The sequence below is a fragment of the Oryctolagus cuniculus genome, chromosome 16 (genome assembly GCF_964237555.1).
Source record: "Oryctolagus cuniculus chromosome 16, mOryCun1.1, whole genome shotgun sequence".
NCBI classification, from domain to species: domain Eukaryota; kingdom Metazoa; phylum Chordata; class Mammalia; order Lagomorpha; family Leporidae; genus Oryctolagus; species Oryctolagus cuniculus.
This window is the reverse complement of record NC_091447.1, coordinates 61,631,880-61,653,211: the sequence shown is the minus strand read 5'-3', so window position 1 is coordinate 61,653,211 and position 21,332 is coordinate 61,631,880. Positions and strand designations below refer to the sequence as shown.

The 21,332-nt window shown below is 61.1% G+C and overlaps 2 protein-coding genes across 16 annotated transcripts in view; both read right to left on the bottom strand.

The window, feature by feature from the left end:
- Positions 1-1,159: 1,159 nt before the first annotated feature.
- EPHX3 (epoxide hydrolase 3) lies at positions 1,160-12,492 on the bottom strand. Of its 10 annotated transcripts, XM_070058806.1 has the most exons (11): positions 11,416-12,492; positions 11,248-11,333; positions 10,890-11,047; positions 10,647-10,775; positions 8,550-8,653; positions 8,269-8,405; positions 6,560-8,159; positions 3,685-3,745; positions 2,499-2,668; positions 1,682-1,773; positions 1,160-1,485 (listed from the first exon to the last, which is right to left on the bottom strand). In XM_070058806.1, the coding sequence occupies exons 1-7, from the start codon at positions 11,656-11,658 to the stop codon at positions 7,931-7,933; spliced, it is 1,086 nt and encodes a 361-aa protein (XP_069914907.1). In that variant the 5' UTR covers positions 11,659-12,492; the 3' UTR covers positions 1,160-1,485; positions 1,682-1,773; positions 2,499-2,668; positions 3,685-3,745; positions 6,560-7,930. The 10 variants fall into 10 exon arrangements, with proteins under 10 accessions (XP_069914907.1, XP_069914900.1, XP_069914902.1 ...); XM_070058799.1 differs by having other exon boundaries at positions 1,682-2,668; positions 3,655-4,787; XM_070058801.1 differs by having other exon boundaries at positions 1,682-2,668; positions 3,685-4,787.
- A 2,205-nt stretch (positions 12,493-14,697) lies between these two features.
- BRD4 (bromodomain containing 4) overlaps positions 14,698-21,332 on the bottom strand; it is an 81,276-nt gene continuing 74,641 nt past the window's right edge. For 3 of the 6 annotated variants that reach the window (XM_070058791.1, XM_070058786.1, XM_070058787.1), the window contains exons 13-20: positions 20,882-21,302; positions 19,727-20,314; positions 17,584-17,696; positions 17,322-17,484; positions 17,112-17,242; positions 16,832-17,037; positions 16,506-16,755; positions 14,698-16,335 (exon numbers count right to left, since the gene is read on the bottom strand). In XM_070058791.1, the coding sequence (XP_069914892.1) occupies positions 16,267-16,335; positions 16,506-16,755; positions 16,832-17,037; positions 17,112-17,242; positions 17,322-17,484; positions 17,584-17,696; positions 19,727-20,314; positions 20,882-21,302 (1,941 nt within the window). In that variant the 3' untranslated portion in view covers positions 14,698-16,266. Of the gene's footprint in view, positions 16,336-16,505; positions 16,756-16,831; positions 17,038-17,111; positions 17,243-17,321; positions 17,697-19,726; positions 20,315-20,881; positions 21,303-21,332 lie in introns of all 6 variants that reach the window. The other 3 variants (XM_070058790.1, XM_070058785.1, XM_070058788.1) reach the window with 1 other exon arrangement.

Sequence of the window (21,332 nt, the reverse complement as noted above, 5' to 3'; positions counted from 1 at the left end):
AGGCAGAGAGACAGAGATCTTCCATCAGCTGCTTTATTCCCCAAATGGCCACATGACCAAAGCTGAGCCCACCCAAAGCCAGGAACCAGAAGCTTCTGCCAGGTCTCTCATGCGGGTGCAGGGGCCCAAGCACCTGGACCATCTTCCACTGCTTTCCCAGGTGCATTAGCAGAGAGCTGGATTAGAAGTGGAGGACCCAGGACTCAAACTGTACCCACATGGGATGACACTGCTGCAAGCCAGGGTTTTAACCTGCTGCACCACTGCGCTGCTGCGCCACAGTGCTGGCCACCTTCTTCAGCCTTTCTTTGTCTTCCATGACATTGAAGTGTTAGGAAACTCAAGATCCTGCAACACTGGACCTGCTAACTCCTCATGGTCAAGTTCATGCTGTCCAGCTTTGCAGGAGGCACAGGTGCTCCCAGGTGCCCAACATTGTCTGTGCTCGACTTTGATGGAATCCGGTTCGAGTCCCAGCTGCTCCACTTCCCATCCAGCTCCCTGCTAAATATGCCTGGGTAAACTGCAGAAGATGACCCAAGCACTGTGTACATGGGAGACCAGGACGGAGTTCCTGGCTTTGGCCTGGCTTTTACCCTGGTTCATTCCCCCAAATGATTGCAACAGCCAGGTCTGAGAGAAACTGAAGCCAGGAGCCCAGAATTCCATCTTTGTCTCCCACGTGGGTGGCAGGGACCCACCCAAGTACACGGGCCACCATCTGCTGACTTTCCCAGGTGCATTAGCAGGGAGCTAGATGGGAAGCAGAGCAGCCAGGACTCAAACCTGCTCGCTGATGTGGGATGTGGGGCCATCTGCAGAGTCGCCACAATGCCTGGTTCCAGTGTATTCCCCTTAAAGCACACGATTCAGTGCCAGTGTGACATTCCCACATCATCATTTCGATCTAATTCTGAAACATTCTGACGCTTCCCCCCACTCCGCCTCCCCAACCCAGTGAAATTCTGCCCCCATCAGCTTCCCCTCTTCCCACAGTCCCTGGGGATCACTGCTCTACTTCCTGTCCCTGTGCATTTGCCTGGCCTGGATGTCTCCTATCCGTGGAGTCACACACTGTCTGGCTTCTCTTCGCTCAGCTCAGCATCCTAACTTTTGAGCTGTAACCGCACTGCAGCGGGGGTCAGTGCCTTGGATCTCCTTTTTTCTTTTTCTTCAAAGATTTATTTCATTTGAGGGGCAGAGTTAGAGAGAGAGAGAGAGAGGTCTTTCATCTGCTGGTTCATTCTCCAAGTGGCCACAACAGCCAGAGTTGAGCGGATCCAGAGCCAGGAACCAGGAGCCTCTTCTGGGTCTCCCACGTGGGTGCAGGGGCCCATGCACTTGGGCCACCTTCCACTGCTTTCCCAGGTGCATTAGCAGGGAGCTGGATCAGAAGTGGAGCAGCTGGGGCTCGAACCCTTGCCTTTATGGGATGCTGGCGTTGCAGGTGGTATGCCGCAATGCTGGCACCTCCCTGGGTGAAAGCTGAAAGAGAGGATAAAGGAGCAGAGAGGAGTGTCTGAGAGAAAGAACAAAGACGCAGAGCTAAGGGTGTAAGTTGCAGACGGGACAGAGGCTGGCCCAAGGCTGGCAGGAGCAATGGAGGCTCCATCTCACCTGGGATGTTCCCAGCCTGGCCCCCTCCACCACCCCTTATCAGAGAGAGGAGAGATCTGCCCACCTCACAGATGCGGCCGCATCACCTAGGGACCAGTGATGACTTGCTAGAGGCCGAGTGGGATTTGAACCCAGATCTGAGAGGCTACAGGTCTCCTGCAAAAGCCCAGCAATGGGGGAGGGGAAAGGGAAGGGAAGGGAAGGAAAGATGGGAGAGGGGTTGGGCAGAGAAAAAGTTGCGTAAGAAGGGGGCACCTGCTGAGTCACAGTGAGCTGTGCTGAGTCAGCATGCCCCTGGGGGCATGCACAGCTCAGGCCCCTTCCGCATCTCCACCCCCTAGAAATCAAACCTCCCCCCCTCCCAGACCAGCTTGGGCTGTGCCCAGGCTCTTGTCTCTGCCTGGGACACCCAGCTGGGCAGAAGGACGCTCTCGGCTTCTCCCCCATACAGGAACTCACAGCCAACGTGCTGTCTCTGAAGCGTGCTTCCTTGTGCCTGCTCTGCAAGTTCCCACGCTCACTGCGCCTCTGCCCGTGCTGGTCCTGTCTCCTAGCTTTGCCTTTTCTGTCCCTGTTCTTCGACCAGGTGACTTCCTGTTCTTTCCTCAGGGGTCACTGGGGAGTCCCCACTTTATTTTTTTGAAAGGCAGAGCAGAGACAGAGAGCGAGATAATCCAGGCACTGGTTCACTCTCTGAATGCCTACACCAGCCAGGGTTGGGCTAGCTAGACTGAAGGCAGGAGCCAGGAGCTCCATCTGGGTCCCAAGTTCTTGATCTGTTGTTTCCCAGGTGCAATAGAGGGAGCTGGATCGGAAGTGGAGCAGCCGGAACTGGAACCAGCACCCATGTGGGAAGCTGGCACCACAGGCAGTGGCTTTACCTGCTACACCACAGTGCCAGCCCCAGGCTCAGCTTGTTGATGAGGGGTTGGAGGTGTCTGCCTCCTGTCCTGTCTTCCACCAATATGAGGAGCTCCTCGGAGACAAGGCAGAAAGTGAGGCTTCCGGAGGGTCCCCGCATCCGGCAGCATGATTGGGCAGACAGGGTGACCTGGGACAGTTTGAGGCATCTCAGAGTGGCCAGAGGATGGGGTCCTCCCAGCCCAGAAAAGCCACCGTTGGGGGCCCGAGACATTCTCTTTAGTACCATGTCGGGGGTAGGTGGGAGGTGTCTGGGAGCTCTGAGCAGGGTTTGGGGGTCCAGAGGCAGAGCTAGGGTCCTTGTGGGGAGGCAGGGGTAGGGAAGGCTGACTCCTCCCCTGAGTCTTCTGAGCAAAGATCTTTCTCCCAGACCTCTGCAAGGTACTGAGCTTCCCATCGCAAGCAGCAACCAAGGGATGCAGACATACTTTTCACTAAGCAGGAAGTAGTGACTCTGGGGCAGCAGGGGCCGGCCATAGGGGCAGAGCAGAAATGGGGGACAGTATAGGGGAGTTGGGGTCTAAAGTGAGGAAAAAGCTACAGAGCCCCACCCCCCACCCAGCAGGAGTGGAGGGTCCAGCTCCAGTAGCAGACCTCGCCCAAGGTGTCCAGGTCCCTCGGGGATAGGACAGGCAGAGCCACCATTCCCACGGCCCCACAGCCCGTGGCCTCAGCCCCCTCCCCTTGGCCCTGCTTGGCTGCCTTGGCTGGGGCCTGCATTTCTCCTGCATGAGCTCAGGCCCTGGGGACGCGGGACCTGGGGCCAGGCCAAGACACAGCTGTGCCGGCACGGCGCTGCATGCTGACCAGGAACCTGAGAACTTGCCCTGGGCCGCGCTCCTCCTGGGGACTGTAATCCCGCCCGCCCTCTGCGCCAGGGAAGCTGTGACCCAGCAGACCGGATCCTTGTGCTCTGCCCCTGAACCAGCAGGGGGCAGGGGTAAGGGCGGGAGGGGTGGGGGTGGGAGGAGACACTGCCTCCCTGGGATGCTCTGGTGCTCCAACATCCCATAGCTCCCTGCTGCCCGGAGTGGCTCAGCCTCTCCCTAGCTCTCCCCAGCATCACCTCCCTGTCCCTCCATCTTCTCGCTTCCCTAAAGGTTCATGTTCGCTCACTCATTCAACAAACATTGATGGAGGTCCTACTTGGTGTCAGCTCCTGTTGGAGATGCAGGTGGCCCAAGGGACTAGCCTGCCAGTTCCTGCCCTGCTAGAGGAGAAAGATAAGAAATAAGCGAACACTTGAAGCAGTGGAGGGGAAGTTATAACCCAAGATCTGAAAGACAGGAGCTTGGCGAGTTATACAGTGTGGGGGAAGCGTGTTCCATGCAGAAGGGACAGCCAATGCAAAGGCTCAGAGGAGAAATGGGCAGGTGGTTGAAAGAAGAGCAAAGAGGTCAGGGTGTGGGGTGCAGACTGAGCTGGGTGGGTGGGGGACAGGAGGCCAGGGCAGCTTGTGGGAGCTAAGTCCCAAAGGGGGTTCCAGGGTCTGGGATTGTAGCCCAGGCACCGTGGAAGCCACCAGCAGAGGAAGCTGATCGGATTCCGTTTGTAAATGAGCTCCGCCTTGTCCTCTCCCAGGGAGCCCTCTAGGAGGAAGCTTTGCCCGCCTCCTCTGCCTCCTCTGCGCTCCCACGGCCTCCTCCATGGCGAGGCTCTGACCCCTCCGTGTGATCCTGCCTGCCCCCTGCCCCCACTCCCCAGCCGCCTCCGGAGCCCTGTAGGCATCCGTCTGGCTCATAGCTGATCTTCCGAGATGTCTCACAGAGGAGCTGGTGCCTGGGAGGTGAAATAATTGTCCCTTGAATGAATGAATCAGGAGCTGGGACCTGAATGCGTGCGTCCGGGGCTGGGCACAGGGAGCCCTGAGCCCCAGCAGGGAGTGGCTGGGTCCCAGGAATTAGGGGAGGGCTGGTGGGATTTCCCCAGGGACGGGAGAGCTAAATGGGGAAGAAAAAGCTGAAGGGATGGAAACTCACTTGTCTTAAAAATACTTTTATTTATTTACTTACATTTCTTTGAAAGGCAGAAAGGGACAGATACACACACAGAGAATCCTTGCATGGCTGGTTCACTCCCCTAAATGGCTGCTGGGTCAGGCTGAAGCCAGGAGCCAGGAACTCAGTTTGGGGTAGCAGGGGCCCAAGTACAAGGACCATCTTCTATTGCCTCTCCCAGGCACATTAGCAAGAAGCCAGACAGGAAGCGGAGCAGCCGAGACTCCAGCCGGGTGCTACAACACGGGATACCTGCGTGGCAGGTGGCAGCTTAACCCAGCGCACCATAGCACCGACGCCTCCTCGCCACCCCCCCCCCCTTCTGACCCAGGGCCCTGGCACTGAGCCTGCCACTCCATGTCCGTGATTCCTGCCCCAAGCCAGCCTCAAACTGCCCCGTCTGCCTGTGGCTCATTCTCCACACCCCCAAGGCCTCGTGCCCCCTTCCCCATCCCCAGCTTAAAGTATCTCCAGGGCCCATCCCACGGCCGGCCTCTCACCCGATCTTGGTGAAAGGTGGCTCTCGTGCATCGACACGAGGGCCACGCCCCTGCTCCTTCACCCTGCTGGGGTGCCAGGCTGCGCTCCCCAACCCCCAACCCCACACGTGTCCCCGGGGTCTCTGTCCCACTTGTCGCAGCTTGGTGCCACCCTTCCCCCACAAGCCCACACCGAGGCGTCCGCTGTTGGGGAGCCTGCAGAAAGGCTTGTGGGGCACCAGACCCTTCCACAGAACATGCCCCGAACATGCCCCGAACATGCCTCGCACATGCCTGCCTCTCCCTCAGTGCCTGGACCTGAGCCTCCGTCTCTCTGGCCTGGCCCGCGTCCATCTCCCTCCCAGGCCTCCTCACGCTCGGTCTTCCCGCTCTGGTGCCTCGGCAGACGCACAGAGCGGTCACCCGCCCCTTGCTAGCTGGCGTCCCGCATCTTCCTAGCCCAGAGACTGAAACGGAAAACATTAAACGCCCGGTGCGCACATCGACCAGCAGCTTGGCCAGGCTCAACGCCAAGGCCGCCTCCTTCAGGCAGCCTTCCCTCCTGCCCCCTCTCCTGTCGTTCCGCATTGCGGCGCGCTCCAACACGGGACACGCCAGCGGCTAGGCAGGGACGGGCGGTGTGAGGGAATGAATGGATGAACCAAGGGAGTGATGGGAAACGGTCTGGAGTCCGGGCAGAGAGAGAGAGAGAGAGAGAGAGAGAGAGAGAGAGAGAGAGGAGAGAGAGAGAGGCGGAGCCTGCGCGGACGCCCGCTCAGCCCTCCGGTCCCGGCTCCCGCCCAAGCACGGCGCACCCCTCCCTCATTGCCGCCCCCGCAAGCAAGACGCGCTCGGATTGGCTCAGACTTGGGCTGGAGGCGGGCCTCAGCCGAGCCGCGAGTTCCTATTGGTTTCGATGCCAGGCCTCTGCCCAATCAGCGCGATCGCTTCCTCCAGCCGCTCCTCCCCCGCCACGCCCGTCTCCCGCCCTCCCGCTCGCCAGCGCCGAGGCGGAAGACGGCGCCTTCTCGTTACCCTGGCAACCGTCAGCGGACACCCCCCCCCTGGTCTCCTTGGCAACTCTCCGAGGCCTCCCGTCAGCCTTTGCTTGGGCCCCTCCGGTCGCCCAGGCAACCGCTACCCGTTCCGGTCAACCATCACCCGTTCTCCCGTCGCCCCGGCAACCGTCTCCAGCCGATCCCCTCCCCTCCCCCCGCCAGTCCCGCCGCCCCCCGGACGCCGAGATCCTCGGGGTCCCCCCCTTTCCCCGCCCCTTCCCCCGTCCCCTCCCGCCCTGCAAGGGGCCGCCCCGGGCGCTGAGGCCGCGCGCAGCCCCCCGCCCGGACCCCTGCGTGCTGGGACCGTCCAGCCGCCGCGGCGGGGAGCTCTTCAACATGCAGGCCATGTCCCTCCCCTGCTGAAAGCCCTCCCCGGCTGCCCCTTGAGACTCGGAGCCCAGCGCCAGGGTGGAAAGGCGGTGGCCTCTGCGGCAGCCCCCGGCTCCTTCCCGCCTGGGCCCTCCCTGGGCCTGGGCGACCCCTTTACCTGAGAGCCTACCCATCCCAGCTCGCTGTCCAGCACGGGGTGTGTCCTGCTTCTGTCCCCAGGACGCAGGACTGTGCTGAGTGGCGGGGCGGGGGGAGGAAGAGGCCGTCCGTACTGGGGACAGGAATGGCCCGTGGGTGGGCTTTGGCCTGGCAGGCCCACTGCAAAGAATGGGGAAGGGGGAAGGGCACTTCCAAACATGTGTGGGAAAATGCGGTGGAAAGATTTTTAATTTTCGCTGCAGAAGTTTTAGAAGCCAAGCACATTTTTTATCGTGCACTTCTTAAAAAAGTCCTGTGCGTATTCCAGAGACTGCCCCTGGACCCTCTGTATTGCAGGACACGTCCCCCCCCCACCCCAAAAAAAAAGCCAGACAGATAGAAATTGATGCTCTGATTACCTTCATTTGGAAGCTGGAGCCAGAGGGGCTCCTCCTCCCCACCGTGGAGGCTAATTTGGAAAAAGATGCCAGCAGCTGGAGGAGAAGTATCCCAGCAGGGTCCAGAGCCGTTTTCCCAGGGACCTGAGACTGGCCGGCCCACCCCCAAGGCAAGAGACCTTGACCTGAAAGGCCAGGATCATGATGGGGGGGAAGTGGAGCCATGGCTGGAGAACTTGGCACACCCACCCACCTTGGCGAAGTGGATTTGAAAGGCAGAGAGAGAGAGAGAGAGAGAGAGAGAGGTCTTCCATCGGCTGGTTCACTCCCCAAATGCCTATAACAGCCAGAAGCTGGGCCAGGCCAAAGCTAGGCGCCTGGATCACAATTCTGGGTCTTCCATGCGGTTGGCAGGGTAGCTGGGACTTGACCCAGGCACCCGCATATGGCATGCAGATACCCCAGGCAGTGTCTGAACCACTGCACATCAGACACCCACTCTGCACCCCCAACACTACTCTTTGAATGGGAGTACCCTCATCATCAGTGCGAACAGAACTTTCTACCAGGAAATGGCAACTGAACACTTCAGAGGTGGCTAGCGTCTCAGATGCACCGCATCTTAAAGGTGTATTTCATTTTAATTAATTCACGCGCGTGGATCTCCAGAGCCGGCTGGGGCCGAGAACTAACGGACTGGCCAGAGCAGCATGGAGGGAAGGGATGGTCTGTGCTCTGAGCGCCATGGGGGCCCCAACCTTGGCAGGGAGAAGGGTGGACCTCAGGGATCGGAGGGAGGGAGGGGCGGGGTGGGGGACTGGGTCGTGACACCTGCCGGGTGTGAATGCAGTGGGCTTGGTGTGCCTTGGGGCATCCACAATGCCTTGTGTGTGTGCGGGCCTGGGCGGGGAGAAGGGGCGTGCTGCCCAGGTCCATTCAGTCCACGACAGGTGCATGCACCTGGGCAGGGCCTGGAGTTCCCAGGAGGGCCGCTACTGGTCCACCAGGTCTTGTAGGAAGGCCCACATGTACTGGTGCATCTCCTGGGGGTGGCTCTGCGGGATCCAGTGTCCCGCGCCGCGCAGCACGTGCGTCTCCAGCCGCCCCGGCACAAAGCGGCTGCTGATGGCTCCCACCAGCCCCAGCTCGAAGTAAGGGTCCTTCTCCCCCCACAGCAGCAGGGTGGGCATGGCCAGCTCCTGGGGCTCCAGGGGGAAGTTCCTGTGGCCGAGACAGACAAGGCAGGAGAGCCGGTCCACCCCCTTCCCCAACTCCCCCCAAATCCCTGGAGCTGCTGCTGCTCCTGGGTAGGTGGGGGTGGGGGTCTCACCTGAAGAGGTTGCGGTAGTAGTTGATGGGTCCTGTGAGCCCACCCGGCTGCGAGAACTCATACAAGAAGGCCTCGAGCTCAGCGGGAGTCAGGCGGGGGATGCCCGTCTTGTGGTGGGTGAGGGTGCTTTTCAAGATCTGGGCACACGGCGGGTGGTGGCGGGGTTGGGGCGTACACGGGCTTCTGTGCTCAGTCCCACCCACCAGCTCTGCCTTCCGCCCCGCCCACCCCTGCTGCCCACCTGCTCTGCCCCTCCCTACCCCCTCCCCAAGCCGCTGCACCTGGAAATCAGACATGGAGAGCAACTTCTCTGGCAGCCAGGGCAGCTGGAACAGGAAGACGTAATTGGATCGGAAGAACTGGCCGATGTGGCGCATGGAGTAGTCTGGGGGAGGGTGAGGTGGGGAGGGTGAGGTGGGGAGGCGGGGGTGGGGTGGGGAGGAGATGTGAGGCCTGGGGCCTGGGCCTGGGGTGCCCTTGCAATCCTACACACACCCGGGTGGGCACACAGGCCTCGGGGTGGGGGGCGAGTCTTCACGGCGGCACTGGCCGGGCCACTAGCGTCCTGCCATTGTATCCACAGGATGGGAGTGGGCGCTCCCCTGGACAGTTCCCCAGGGAGGGAAGAGGGGACGCCCTCACAGTCACAGGTGTGCTTAGGCCTGGATGCACCTGCTCTGAGCCATCTCACAAACACTATCGAGCACTTGCTATATGCCAGAGCTGGGTTCCAGACCCTAGGGTATAAAATTCTCCACCCTCAGGGACCTAGAGGAGAGGAAGGGACCCACAGTTGGATTAAACGCAGGTGGTTGGTGATGCCGGGCGGGTGGGACTGTGGCACAGCAGGTGGAGCCACCGCTGGGGACGTGTCTGTCCCCCGTATGGGAGTGCTGGGTTCCAGTCCTGGCCATCACCTGCTCTGGGTTTCAGCCTGGCCCAGCCCTGGCTGTTGAAGTTCATCTAGAGAATGAACCAGTGGATGGAAGAGCTCTCCCTCCCTCTCTCTCTCTCTCTCTGTTGCTCTGCCTTTTTTGTTTGTTTTTAAGATTTATTTGAAAGAATTATAATGAGAGAGGGAGAGGGAGGGAGGGAGAGAGAGAGATCTTCCATCCACTAGTTCATTCCCCAAATGGCTGCAACGGCCAGGGCTGGGCCAGTTGAAAGCTAGGAGCCAGGAGCTTCTTCCAGGTCTCCCATGTGGGTGCAGCAGCCCAAGCCCTCGGGCCGTTCTCTGCTGCTTTCCCAGGCACATTAGCAGGGAGCTGGATTGGAAGTGGTGCAGCTGAGACTCCAATGGGTGCCCTTATGGGATGTTGGCACTGCTGGCTGCAGCTTCACCCACTGCACCACAATGCTTGCCCACATCACGCTTTCCTAAGCCAAGGAGCCTCCTGTTGGCTACTGCATGTAGGTTCCCTGTTTGATGAGCTCAATCCCATATGGGCGCCGGTTCATGTCCAATCCAGCTCCCTGCTAATGTGCCTGGGAAAAAGCACCAGAAGATGGCCCAAGTCCTTGGGCCCCTGCACTCACATGGGAGACCCGAAAGAAGCTCCTGGCTCCTGGTTTTGGATTGGCTCAACGCCGTTGCAGCCATTTGGGGAGTGAACCAGTGGATGGAAGACTTCTGTCTCTCTGAACCAGTGGATGGAAGACTTCTGTCTCTCTCTCTGCTTCTCTCTCTCTCTCTGTAACTCTGTCAAATAAATACATAAAATCTTAAAAATCTATATATAAATGAAATATTTTTTTTAAAAAAGACTTGAACTTCATCACTAAGATAGCCCATTAATGGATACCCGCATGTTGCCGTTGATTTCTCAACAATGTTGCAGTGGATTCCTTTCTGAGAGGAGCAGCGTGGTGGGGGCAAGAGGCGTGGAGTCACCACACAGACCCCGGGAGTGGGGTGAAACCACGCTTGAGGCGAGCAGCCCACAGACTCCTTTATTACAGTTGGAACAATATCTTATATAGCCAAGACCAGCCAATCTGGTCAAGGGGCGGTCTATGCCCCAACCAATCACAGCCTGTTGCCAGGCAGGCTCCGTTGCCAGGTGGGTTTCAAAGCCATTCCTGAGTAACTGACACTCGCTTGCCAGTGGCCACCTTGGCATGGCCTTCTTATTCCACCACACCCACAAATATTAAAAAAAAAATGCAAATCCAAAACACTTCGGGTGCCAAGCATTTTGGATAAGAGATCCTCAACCTGTCCCTGTTATTAACGTGCTCCAAGATTCCGGGTTCCTCCCACCTGCGTTGCCCTGGGGGAAGAGGGCCCCCAGTTCACCTGGGCACACTCCCAGCCCCCTAATGTGCTCACCGGAGGACCCACAAGTGCACACAGGTGCATCCCCGACTCCTGCACGCACCTTGGTACACGGACATGGGGGCCGCGCTGACCACCACCATCCTTTCGATCAGGGACGGGAAGTAGATGGAGAGATTCCAGGCCAGGAGGGCACCCCAGTCGTGGGCCACGAGGATACATTTGGAATAACCTAGAGGTGGCAGGAACTGGCTTAGAGAGGCGAGGGAGGGTGTGCCAGGCAGGGGCGGATTCCTGCGGCAGTGGGAAGCAAGAAGGAATGGGGGAAGGAACCCTGTGTCCGCACCCAGGCCCTGGATGACATCTTGGATGTCGGCCATCAGCAGATCCATGGTGTAACAATCCACATCCTTGGGCGCATCCGAGGGCCTGTAACCACGCAGGTCCACAGCCACGACGTGGAAGCGGCTCTGGAACTCCCGGAGCTGGTAGCGCCAGGAAAACCTGCCGGGGCGGGTGGAGTAGTGTGGGGTGGGAGGGGTGGAGTTGAATCAGGCTCTTTCCCCCCACCCCGTCTCCGTCTCCCACCCATGTCACTCCTGCTCGACGTCCAGGAGGAATCTTTGGGGGACCTCACCTTCGTGCTCCACTTGGGCTGCCCCCTGCCCCTGGCATCCCACCCCCATATATAGCCCCAGGCCTACCAGTTTTCGGGGAAGCCGTGCAGGAATAGCATCAGCGGCCCGTTGCCGCGGCCGGCCGAGACGTAGTGCAGGCGAAGCCCGGAGCTCTACGGGGAGAGGCGCCACATGAGGCCCAGGGACCACCCCGGGGACCCCGGCCCCTCCCACACGCACCCGGCCTGCGCTCACCCTGAGGGTCAGCACGCAGTGCTCGCCCAGCGCCGGGTCGTGCAGGCAGGCGGGGGCGGCGCGCCGGGGGCGCCCGCAGCAGCCGCGCCGCGGCCGGCACAGCACGTGCGCCAGCGCCACGCAGCCGTAGACGGCGGCGGCGGCCAGCGCGGCGGAGAACACGAGGCTCCACAGGAAGGCGCGCAGCAGCTTGAGCGAGAGGCGCGACGGCGCCAGCAGCGCCGTCACCACCAGCTCGGGCATGTCGCCGCGCTGCGGGCCGGCGGCCGCGCTGCCGTCGTCGGGGGCGGCGGGCGGCGGTGACGGCGACGCGGGATCCGGGCCGCCGCGCGCACCGCCTTTGGCCCCGAGCTGCTCCGTGCCGCCGGGCTTGTGCGGGGACGCGTGGACGGAAACGGGGGGCCGGCGGTGGCCCTAACGCACGACGCGCTCGCCCCAGTGCCAGGTGAAGACTGGGCGCGACAGCGGCGGGGAACCGGTCTAGGGTGCGGGGTGCGGGGGCGGAGCCTGCGGGGAGCGGGTGTGGGAAGCGAGGCAGTGGGCGTGGCCTAGAGAGCACCTAGGACGGGGCTCCCCGCAGTAGGTGTGAGACTAGGAACCCCGAAGGGACCGAGAGGAGACGCCCCTCAGGCTGAAGTGGGAGGAGCTTAGAGAGAGGGGGCGGCGCTTGTACAGAGGGGGTGCGGCCTAGGAGCGTTGTCGGGGATGAGGGCGTGGCTTGGGCGAGCAGTAGGAGGTAGCCTGGAAGGGGGCGGAGTCTAATATTGGGCGCGGAGGCTGGGCCAATGAGCTGCGGGCTGACTTGGAGCCAAGCCAATGAGACGGGGCGGAGGCGGGGCCGGAACCTAATATGGCGGGGCGGGCGGGCCCGGAAGCGGAAGGAGAGGAGCGCAGGGTGTGCGGCTGGGCTTTAGGAGTGGGGCGCGGGCGCCGCAGCGGCCCGAGGAGGGCTCTGGAGGTTCCTGGCCGCCCCCGCACTGGGAGCTCCCCGACCTGGAGCGCGCGCCACTGTCCCCTCCCTGGCCTGGCTCTGAGGGACCTCCCAGCACCGTCTCAGCTTTGGTTCCAACGGCGAGTCCAGAGGCCTCGGCCCCGCGCCGCCGTCCAGTTGGTCCAGCGAGCCCAGCGGCCGCCCCTGCGCAGCTGTGATTGGACAGCGGCGGGGTTCCGCTGGTGGCGACCAGCTGAGAAAGGAGGACTGGGCCGTTGAGTCCGTGGGGGCGCTGGCTCAAAGAGGAAGCTGTTTGGGCAGGGCCAGGCGTGGTGGGGCCCCCAGGTCACAGCGCCCTGGCCCTGCGCTGTCCAAAGCCACAGCTTCCTATTCTGCAACCCTCCCCCAGTATCCGTTCCCGGGGACACCCATCCTTTTTTTTTTAAAAAAAATTATATATATATATATATATGGGCAGAGTTAGAGAGAGGCAGAGAGAGAGGTCTTTCCTTCGGCTGGTTCAGTCCCCGGATGCCTGCAATGGCCAGAGCTGGGCCCATCCGAAGCCAGGAGCTTCTTCCAGGTTTCCCACGTAGGTGCAGGGGCCCACGCACTTGGGCGATCTCTTGGGATGGTTATTCAGGTCTGTCACTTTGTGTTTCTGGAAGGCAGGGTTAGAGACTGGAGGTGGCAGCGATCTTCCAAGCACAGGTTCACCTCTCAGCAGCAATGGTTTCCAAAGGGCTGGGCCAGGCTAAAGCCAGGAGCCTGGAACTCCACCTGGTCTCCCACGTGGGTGGCAGAGCCCTGAGCCATCTTCTTGGGCCATCACCTGCTCTTCTCCCAGGTTGGATGGGAAGTAGAGCAGCCGGGACTCACACAGGATGGCCGTGATGGCCCCCTCATTTCAAACACTGCTTCCTCTCCTTGCATTGCTATCCGTGTACCCCTCTGTCTAGTCACAGCTGCTACACGTTATGCCCTGTCCTGGGAGCACAGGGACGTCCAGTTACAGCGTCCTGAACACGCAGCCTGCATTGCACTCACTCTGGTTTCCACCCTTCCTCCTCTCACCCCGCCCGTGTGTGTCACAAGGTTGATGTCCTATCCACTGCTCTCCAATCACTCTGTCAGTGTGCCCGGGCTGCCTGGCTATGGTGGGTGCCACGGGGCCTCCCTCCCCCTCCACTCCTCTCCCACACGGCACCCCCTCCCCTTCCCCTAGGAACAAGACAGTCACAGGAATGTAACTTTATATTCAGTACAAATGTTTATTTTTGCAATGAGAACTGCACAAAAAAAAAAAAAAAAACTTCAGTATAAGTGAAAAGTCTACGAACTCCCTTCTACAAACGTCTAAAGTGTTTAATACAAGTCTCAGGTTCACTGACATAATTATTGGCCAAGCGATCCGTGCATACAGTACAGTGGGGGAGGGGCTTGTACACACCTCTAACTCTTGGGAGGAGAGGGGGAAAAAAACAAACAAAAACAAAACAAAACAAAACAAAAAAACAACTACAGCTGTTTCTAGTACCGCGGGGAGGGCTCCAGGAGGTGGCTGGAGGAATGAACAGACCCCGGTTCTGGTTCTGAGTGCAACCCAGTTAAAGAGATTCACGCCCATCGGAGGAAGTGGGTGGGGGAAGGGTAGAGAAAGCCCCGGCCCAATTCACCTGGCAGGTGCCCACAGAACCATCTGCAGCACCGGCCCTGAGACCCAGCCTGGGGAAGTTTCTGAATAAAAGCGAGTTAGGCTGGGGGGGTGGGGGTGGGGATGGGGTGAGCCGGAAGAAACCCCCGAAAATCCAAAATAACTAAGATCAGCACGCTGGCGTGTGAACCCGCGCCCGGGACGTGGGAAGCAGAATGGAGGAAGAAGCCTCTGGCCGGGCGCCTGAACTTGACCCTGGGAACACGGGCAGTAAGGGGGAAGGGGGAGGGGCTTTCGGGTTCATTAACAGGGGGAGGACGAGGTCTCTGCGCACACGTGCATCGCACACCTGCGTCTTCCTTTCGCGTGTGCACACGCGAAAGCCCTGTCTGTGGGGACGTCCACTTCCTCTAAGGAAATCTGGGTAACCCTGAGCGTAAATGAAAGGAGGGAAGCGGCTCCAGGCCTTTGGTAAGTGGGCGGGGCTGGAGGAGGAAAGGAGAATACTGTCTATGTATGCTCGGCCAGGGTTCTGCAAGGCTGGGCTGCCCACCTTGGCTGGGGTCCCCTAATCGCAGCTTCAGGCCAGGGGGACAGGCTGTGGGAAGGGCTGGGGTGGGGCAGGGTGGGGCTGGGGCCCTGGGCCTGACCCAGGCAACAGGTGGTTCACAAAGAAAATGTCAGGGAGACGCCAGCATTAAAAAAGAGAGATGTGTTTATTCCATGATCAGTACAGACCAAATGCATATTCACCGTATGAAACTCAAACCAGTCAGTGACTCCAGAGTTTGGCCAACACTGAGGCACCAGCGTCGTGGTGTAGGGTGGGTTCTCATGGCACGCGTAACCTCATTAAGGGCTCCAATTATAAAATTAAAAAAACGAGCGGAGGAAGGAGCAGTGGGGGGGGGGGCAGGGCCGGGCACGTGGGGCTGGGGGCTGGGGGGTCAGCCTCAGGTCTCTGGCCCCCTCCACCCCTGATCCCTTGACCCTGAACTGCCCAGGGCCCACTTCATCCCTTGGCCCTGCCCGTTATTGGTTTTAAAAAAAAATTCAAACAGATTTGACATAAAAAAAAAAAAAAAAAAAAAAAAAAAAAAACACAGAGAAGCTGCCGCCAACAGATTGGCAGTGGCGGGGAGGGAAAAGAAATTGTAGCTTTCTGGTTTTATAATTAAAAACAGACTAATAAAAGTTGGAGACTGAGTAAAATATAGGCTGTGTGTGTGTGTGTGTGTGTGTGTGTTTTGGTTTTTGTGGATTTTTGTGTTTTTTTTTTTTTTTCCTTTTGTAAATTTTTTTTTTTTACACCAGTTTGGTGGAGTCACCAACAAACTTCCAACAAAGGTATGCCAACTATGCTCACTACACAGTACAGCCACGGTCACACACTACCCACAGCGCGGCGCGGCCGCCGCTCGAGGAGGGACGATCACACCATTTGGAGATAAGCAGTGCCATTGTGTCTGGAGGAGAAGAGAGAGTTAAAAATAAAATAGACTTCAACGACAACAAAAAATATATATATATAGAAAAAAAAAAAAAAACCCAGAAACACAGGTGGGCAGGGAACTGACTTTGGTTGGTGGCCGCACTCCCCAGGCAAGGCCCCGCCCACGCGTGCCGGTGGGGGGGGAGGGCGGCCGCCGCACTCGAAATCACCGAGTCCCGAGGACACACAGCTCGGCGGCACTATTCCCTTTTGCACAAGCGAACACTTACAGAGAGCGGCTCTCCATTAAAGGCTTGTGGGGGAGAAGGGGGTCTGTTCAAGGCAAAGTCAGTGCCAGCGAGGGGTGGGCCGGGGCCCTCGCCTGCCTCCAGCCCCCCGGGGGGCCTGCCCTGGCCGCCGGGGACTGGGTGGCGATGGCAGGGGCGCGGGGGAAGGGCTCCCCGGCAGGCAGGACGTCACCAAACGTCACGTTCTCAGGAACAGAAAACCAGTCAATGGTGGCAGCGGCAGCCGTGTCCCGTGTCTACTGTGTGGCTCCCTGCACGCAGAACGCAGGGCCAGGTCCGAGCGAGCGCCAGGCGGACGTCCCGTGAGGGGGTGGCGGGTGGTGGGCCGTCGCTCCGGCTGGCTGTAAGGCAGACAGGCTCTGCGATCCTCAGCTGCCCGTCAGGCCTGCCCCGGGCATAGCATGCAGGAGGGCCAGGCCAGGAAAATCACCCCCTGGCCGCTGTGGCCGCCTCCACCGCCGCCCCTAACACTATGGAGAGTCAACGTTTTGCCAGAAAATCAAAGTCACAAGTCACCTAGGTGCTCTCAGAAAAGATTTTCTTCAAATATTGACAATAGATCACTCTGGAAATTCATGTCGATCGTAGCTGTCATCTGGAGAGGAGGGAGGGAGGTAGAGTGAGGCGTGGAGCTCCGGCAGCTACGCTGAGACCTCCCCGCCCCCGGCCCATCAGCGGTTGTCTCTGAGAGCCTGCCCCGACCTCCACCCCACCCCACCCCAGCTCCTGGCAGGACCCCCACCCGTCCGGCGGCCCCTGACTCACCACCTCCCTGCGCCTTCGCTCCTGCTCCCGCTTCCGGGCCAGCTCCCTCTGCTGGTCCAGCATAGACTGGGGCTGGGAACTCTGGGCCTGGGGGGCGGCTGCGGCGGCCACGGCGGCTGCCTGCTGCTGCTGCTGCTGCTGCTGCTGCTGCTGCTGCTCCTGGCGCTGCTGCTGCTGCTGCTCCTGGCGCCGGCGCGCCTCCTCATGGGCTCGCCGCGCCTGCTCTAGCGCGTCCTCGTCCTCTCGGCTCCTGGGCACAGCAGGGCCCGCGTCAGCAGGGGCCTGTGCAGCCCGGGGACCCTGTGCCCGCTGGGAGCCCCGCCCACCTCATGCGCTCCTGCCGCAGCCGCTCCTTCTCCTTCTCCGCGTGCTCCGCCTGCGCCTTCAGGGCCTTCTCACGTTCCTCCTTCTCGCGGGCCGCACGGCGGAACTGCTCGAAGCTGTCGCTGGAGGACTTGGCGGTGGAGGATGGCGTGGTTGGATGCTTCTGCACCAGGCTGGCCCAGGAGCCCATGTTTTTGATCTTCAGGTCCTGCGGGGCAGAGGGGACGGTCAGAGGGGCGCCTCACCAGGGGCTGAGGGGCACCCTGGGCCTCTCATCCCTACCTTTTTGGGTGCAACGGGCGTCTTCGGCTCTTGCTTCTGTTTGTCCTTGTCGGGAGCACCCGGTGGGGGTGCGGTCTGCTCAGGGGGCCGGATCACAGGCCGTCCCACGTCCACAGGCTTCATCTCGGGCCCTGGAACACAGACAGCGGGCTCAGGTGCGGCCCACGCCGCAGGGCCTGAGCCCCCGCTGTGGGCGGGCAGGGCACTCACGCTGGGGCAGGTGGACGGGAGCCTTGATGCTCTCTGGGTGCTTGGGGGGCTCCGGCCGCAGCGAGGGGCTGAAGGGCTCGCTGCGGATGATGGGCGAGTGGATCTTCTCCTCCTTCACCACCACCAGGGGCTGGGGCTGCACCACAGAGGCCGCGCGCAGCTCCTGGGACAGCACAGGCACGGTGGCCGGTGAGGCAGGTGGGCGCCCCCGGCCCCAGCCCGTGCCTGACCCTGCGGGCCGCGGCCCAGCCCTGATCTTTACCTGCTTCTTAGGCTGGACATTTTGCTGGGGTGGAGACTGGTGGGTGAGGCTCTGGAACGGTGGCATCTGGGGGGAATGTATCATAAGCGGGGAAGGGGCTTCACGGAGGTGACCTAGGAGAGGAGACAAGGCGTGTGTGAGGGTCAACAGCAGAGGCTGCAGGCCCTGAGAGAATCATCCTGGGACAGAGCAGCGCAGCCTGGTCTAGCTCATGTGAAGATCCACGGCAGTCACTGGGCCCCAGTGCACCCCACCACCCGGGAAGCACGGAGTCTGCGCATCGGCCCGGCCTGGTGACTAGGACCCCGCAGGCAGTGGGATCCTCAGGACCTTCCTTAGGACTGCTCCCTGACTCCGCCCCACGGCAGCAGGGCGTACAACAGGTCCGGTGGGGTTATTTCCACCAAAGGCTAGGAGGAACCAGGGAATCATAGGGTCTAAGTGCCTGGGATGGATCAGGAGAAGCCACGAGCTCTGCTACCAGCCTCCAGCAAAAGAACCACTCAATCTGGACTCCTTGGTTTTATCAGCAAGGAAACCAAGCCCCCCAGCAACAAACCACCCCCTGGATTGCACCCCTGCGGCAGAGAGGGCCACACATCGCGGCCAGCTGCAGCTCAGGACAAGCCCCACTGTCCACCAGAGAAGACTGCCTCTCCGCCATGCCTCTGTACTGGTGTCCTGCTCTGTGCCCTATACGGAGCTTTGGTCGACACGGGGCCTCTGAGGACGCCTCCCTGGCCAGAGCCACCTGTCTTGGTGGGCCTGGAGCTGGACACAGTGCTCCAGGTGTGGCGGGTCCCTTTGTTCCTTCCTGGAGCTAGCACCTGGAGCTAGGCTGCCCCGCCCCGATCTTTCCTCCCATTTCAGTTATCAGGGATCCCTCCCCACCAAGACCACAGCCCACAGGACAGGACTGTGATGGCTTCTGATCCGGATGCACTCTCAGGAGTGGTGAGCTGAGCTGAGCCAGACCTGGGGCCTGTGTTTTACTAGAGCTGGGCTGGGGGCGCCCGTCCTGCCGGTGAAATCCCTTAGCCTGGTCCTGCCACGGCAACCGCAGGTGAGAGCTGACATTCAATAACCCACAGCAGGATAACATTTGAAGCTGCTCGTTTTGTAACGGCCCAACGACGTCACAAACGCCCAAATTTTGGCCCCTGGCGGAGAAAAGCTTCCCCACCCGTTTTAGAGGAACAGCTAGCTGGCTGGCTTTAGGAAGAGGCTCACTGATCCAGGGATGCCACCGGGAAGCTGGCCGGGCGCCCGCTGCTGCGACCCTAACAACCTGGCTTTTAGCCAGAGGCCTCAACTGCCCTGATGGAGGCTACGGGAGCTTGTAGGGGGCCTGCGAGCTTGAGGTAGAGATCCAGGGTCCCCAGTGAGTGGACCCTGAGTGCCAGCTCTTCACCTGCCCACAGCTGCCCCCTCTCCCTACCCTGGGGTGGGGAAGAGTGGCAGCTGGGCTGTGGCTTTTCCCAGGGCAGGCAGACAGCTGCCCTCCCCTGGCTCAGGGCACACAATGATCCACTTGGCATCTGGCAGCTTCTGCTGCGGCTTAGCAAGCAGTCCTAGTCCTGACTTGTGGCCCAGTTTGCAGGCAGCACCTGGTGCAGCCCCAAGACAGGAGGTCTGCACTGCCAAGGCCACGACCCCTGCCCTGACGGTGACATGAGGTACCAAGTGGCATGTTTCCCGCTGGAGCCAGCCAGAACATCTGGGTCACCAACACTTCAAAAACAAGAACACAGGGCGAGTGAGCCCTTCTTTCAGCCCCTTGCTGCAGCCAGAGCCCCCAAGCACCAGCAGAGCATTGAGGCCCCTGTCCCATCACAAAGGGAAAAGCAGAGCCTGGACTTGGCAGTGAGACGGGTCCTGGACGGGCACTGAGCTAGCTGCCGATGAGGGACTCAGCCCCCAGGGTCCCGCAGAATCAGTGTGGAAGCCTGCAAGGAGCTCCAGAGGAGAACCGAGAGAAGCTGAACCTGGGCTGTCGGAGTGGAGCAGACACCTGGCTGAGAACCGCAGGAAGCACCAGGAAACCCTTTGTGCAGACCCCGCCTCCAACTACTCAGCGCCTGGGAGCTTGGCACGGTCCCTAAGGGCTTCCTGACCCTCCGAGAGTCTGGGCAGGGGCACTCACCAGTTGCGTAAGGGTCCGACTTATGATGCCGTGGTGAAGGGTGATGCTGGATGACTTGCTGAGGCTTGGCGGGCTGTGGTGGTGGGGGCTGCTGGCCTGAGGGTGGGTGTGGGGGCTGCTGGCCAGGGGGTGGAGGGGGCTGTTGGATGTGGGCGGAGAACGGCATGGGCTGTAAGTGCACGGGCCGCGGCGGGGGCTGGTGCTGCTGGGGAGGAGGCTGGGGCTGGGGCGGTGGGGGTGGGGGTGGTGGCGGCTGCTGGAGCTGCTGCTGCACGGAGGGGTGGGGTGGGGGTGGCAAGGGGGGCGGGGGCTGGGACTGCACCTTCACGGAAGGGAGTAGCGGTGTGGGGGGCTGCACCTTCTGCAGCTGCTGCAGGTACAGCTGCATTTGCATGGAGGTGAGGGGTGGGGCAGGCGGCTCTTCATCCTCCAGCAGCACTTGGGGAGGCTGAGCCATGGGGGGCTGAGGGAGCAGGGCGGGCTGGGCCAGGGCGGGGGACACGGCTGGGGGCCGGGCAGGCTTGGGGGGCAGGGCGGCGGCTCGGTTGCTGGGCCGCGATGGCTGCTGGGGCAGCGCATTGTGCAAAGCTGGAAAGACACAGCATGCTGCGTGGTGAGGCCTGGGTACCTCCTCGAGTCCCGGCCCGGCCTCGCTGCTCCATCCTGGCCTCCCTCCAACCAGCAATCTCTCTCCAGTCCCCACGGCCTCCCACAAGCTCCCGGCACACTGTTTCAGGTGAGGCCTATGGGACCAGGCTCCTTGACAGCGCTGTTTGGGCTCACACTCTGCCCCCAACCCTCACTCCTGCACGGCTCTTCAGGTCCCAGCTCAGACCCTGCTGCTCACCCAAGCACAGACTTCTGCAGTCTACCCCACCCCCTCTGGTGGGCGGAACTGGTCCTGCACCTCCCAGGTCCACGCCAGCGGGCACTCAAGAGGAGCTGCCTACCCCCACCCCCACCCCTTTTCTCACCTAACTCAATACCCAGTCCAGCAGACCTGAACCCACAGCTGCTCACCCCTCCCACGCAGCAGGTCCCAGGGCTCCTCCTTCAACCTATAGGGCAGCCCCGAGCTCAGACTCACTGGTGACCGGATGGTCACCTGGCGCCTCCCGTCTCCAGGGGAGAGTTGGGGTGGCCACGCTAACTCACCTGGGGGAGAGACGACCGTGTGCTGGTTGAGATGGGGCGGAGTGCTATGTTCGGGTGCCTGGGGCAGGTGGGGAGGCAGCTCAGGCTGCGTCAGGTGCAGGATGGGCTGGCTGAAGTGGGGGATGGGGTCGAAGACGCTGCCTGGGAGCTGAGGCTCCAGCACCGGCACCTGGGTGGCGATGAAGGTCGGAGGAGAGGACTTCATGGCCGGGGCTGCCTGCTGGGGCATGGAGGGTGGGGGCGGCGGGGGCTGGGGGGGCGGCTGCTGCGGCTGTGGCTGTGGCTGCGGCTGCTGTTGCGGCTGCGGTGGCGGTGCCTGTGGCTGTGGTGGAGGTGGTGGAGGCTGCTGGGGAGGCTGGGGCGGCTGCTGAGGCACAGGGGCTGGGGCCGGCTGCATCTGCTGATGGTGGTGGTGATGGTGCTGCGGAGAGACAGGCAGATGTTAGTTAGG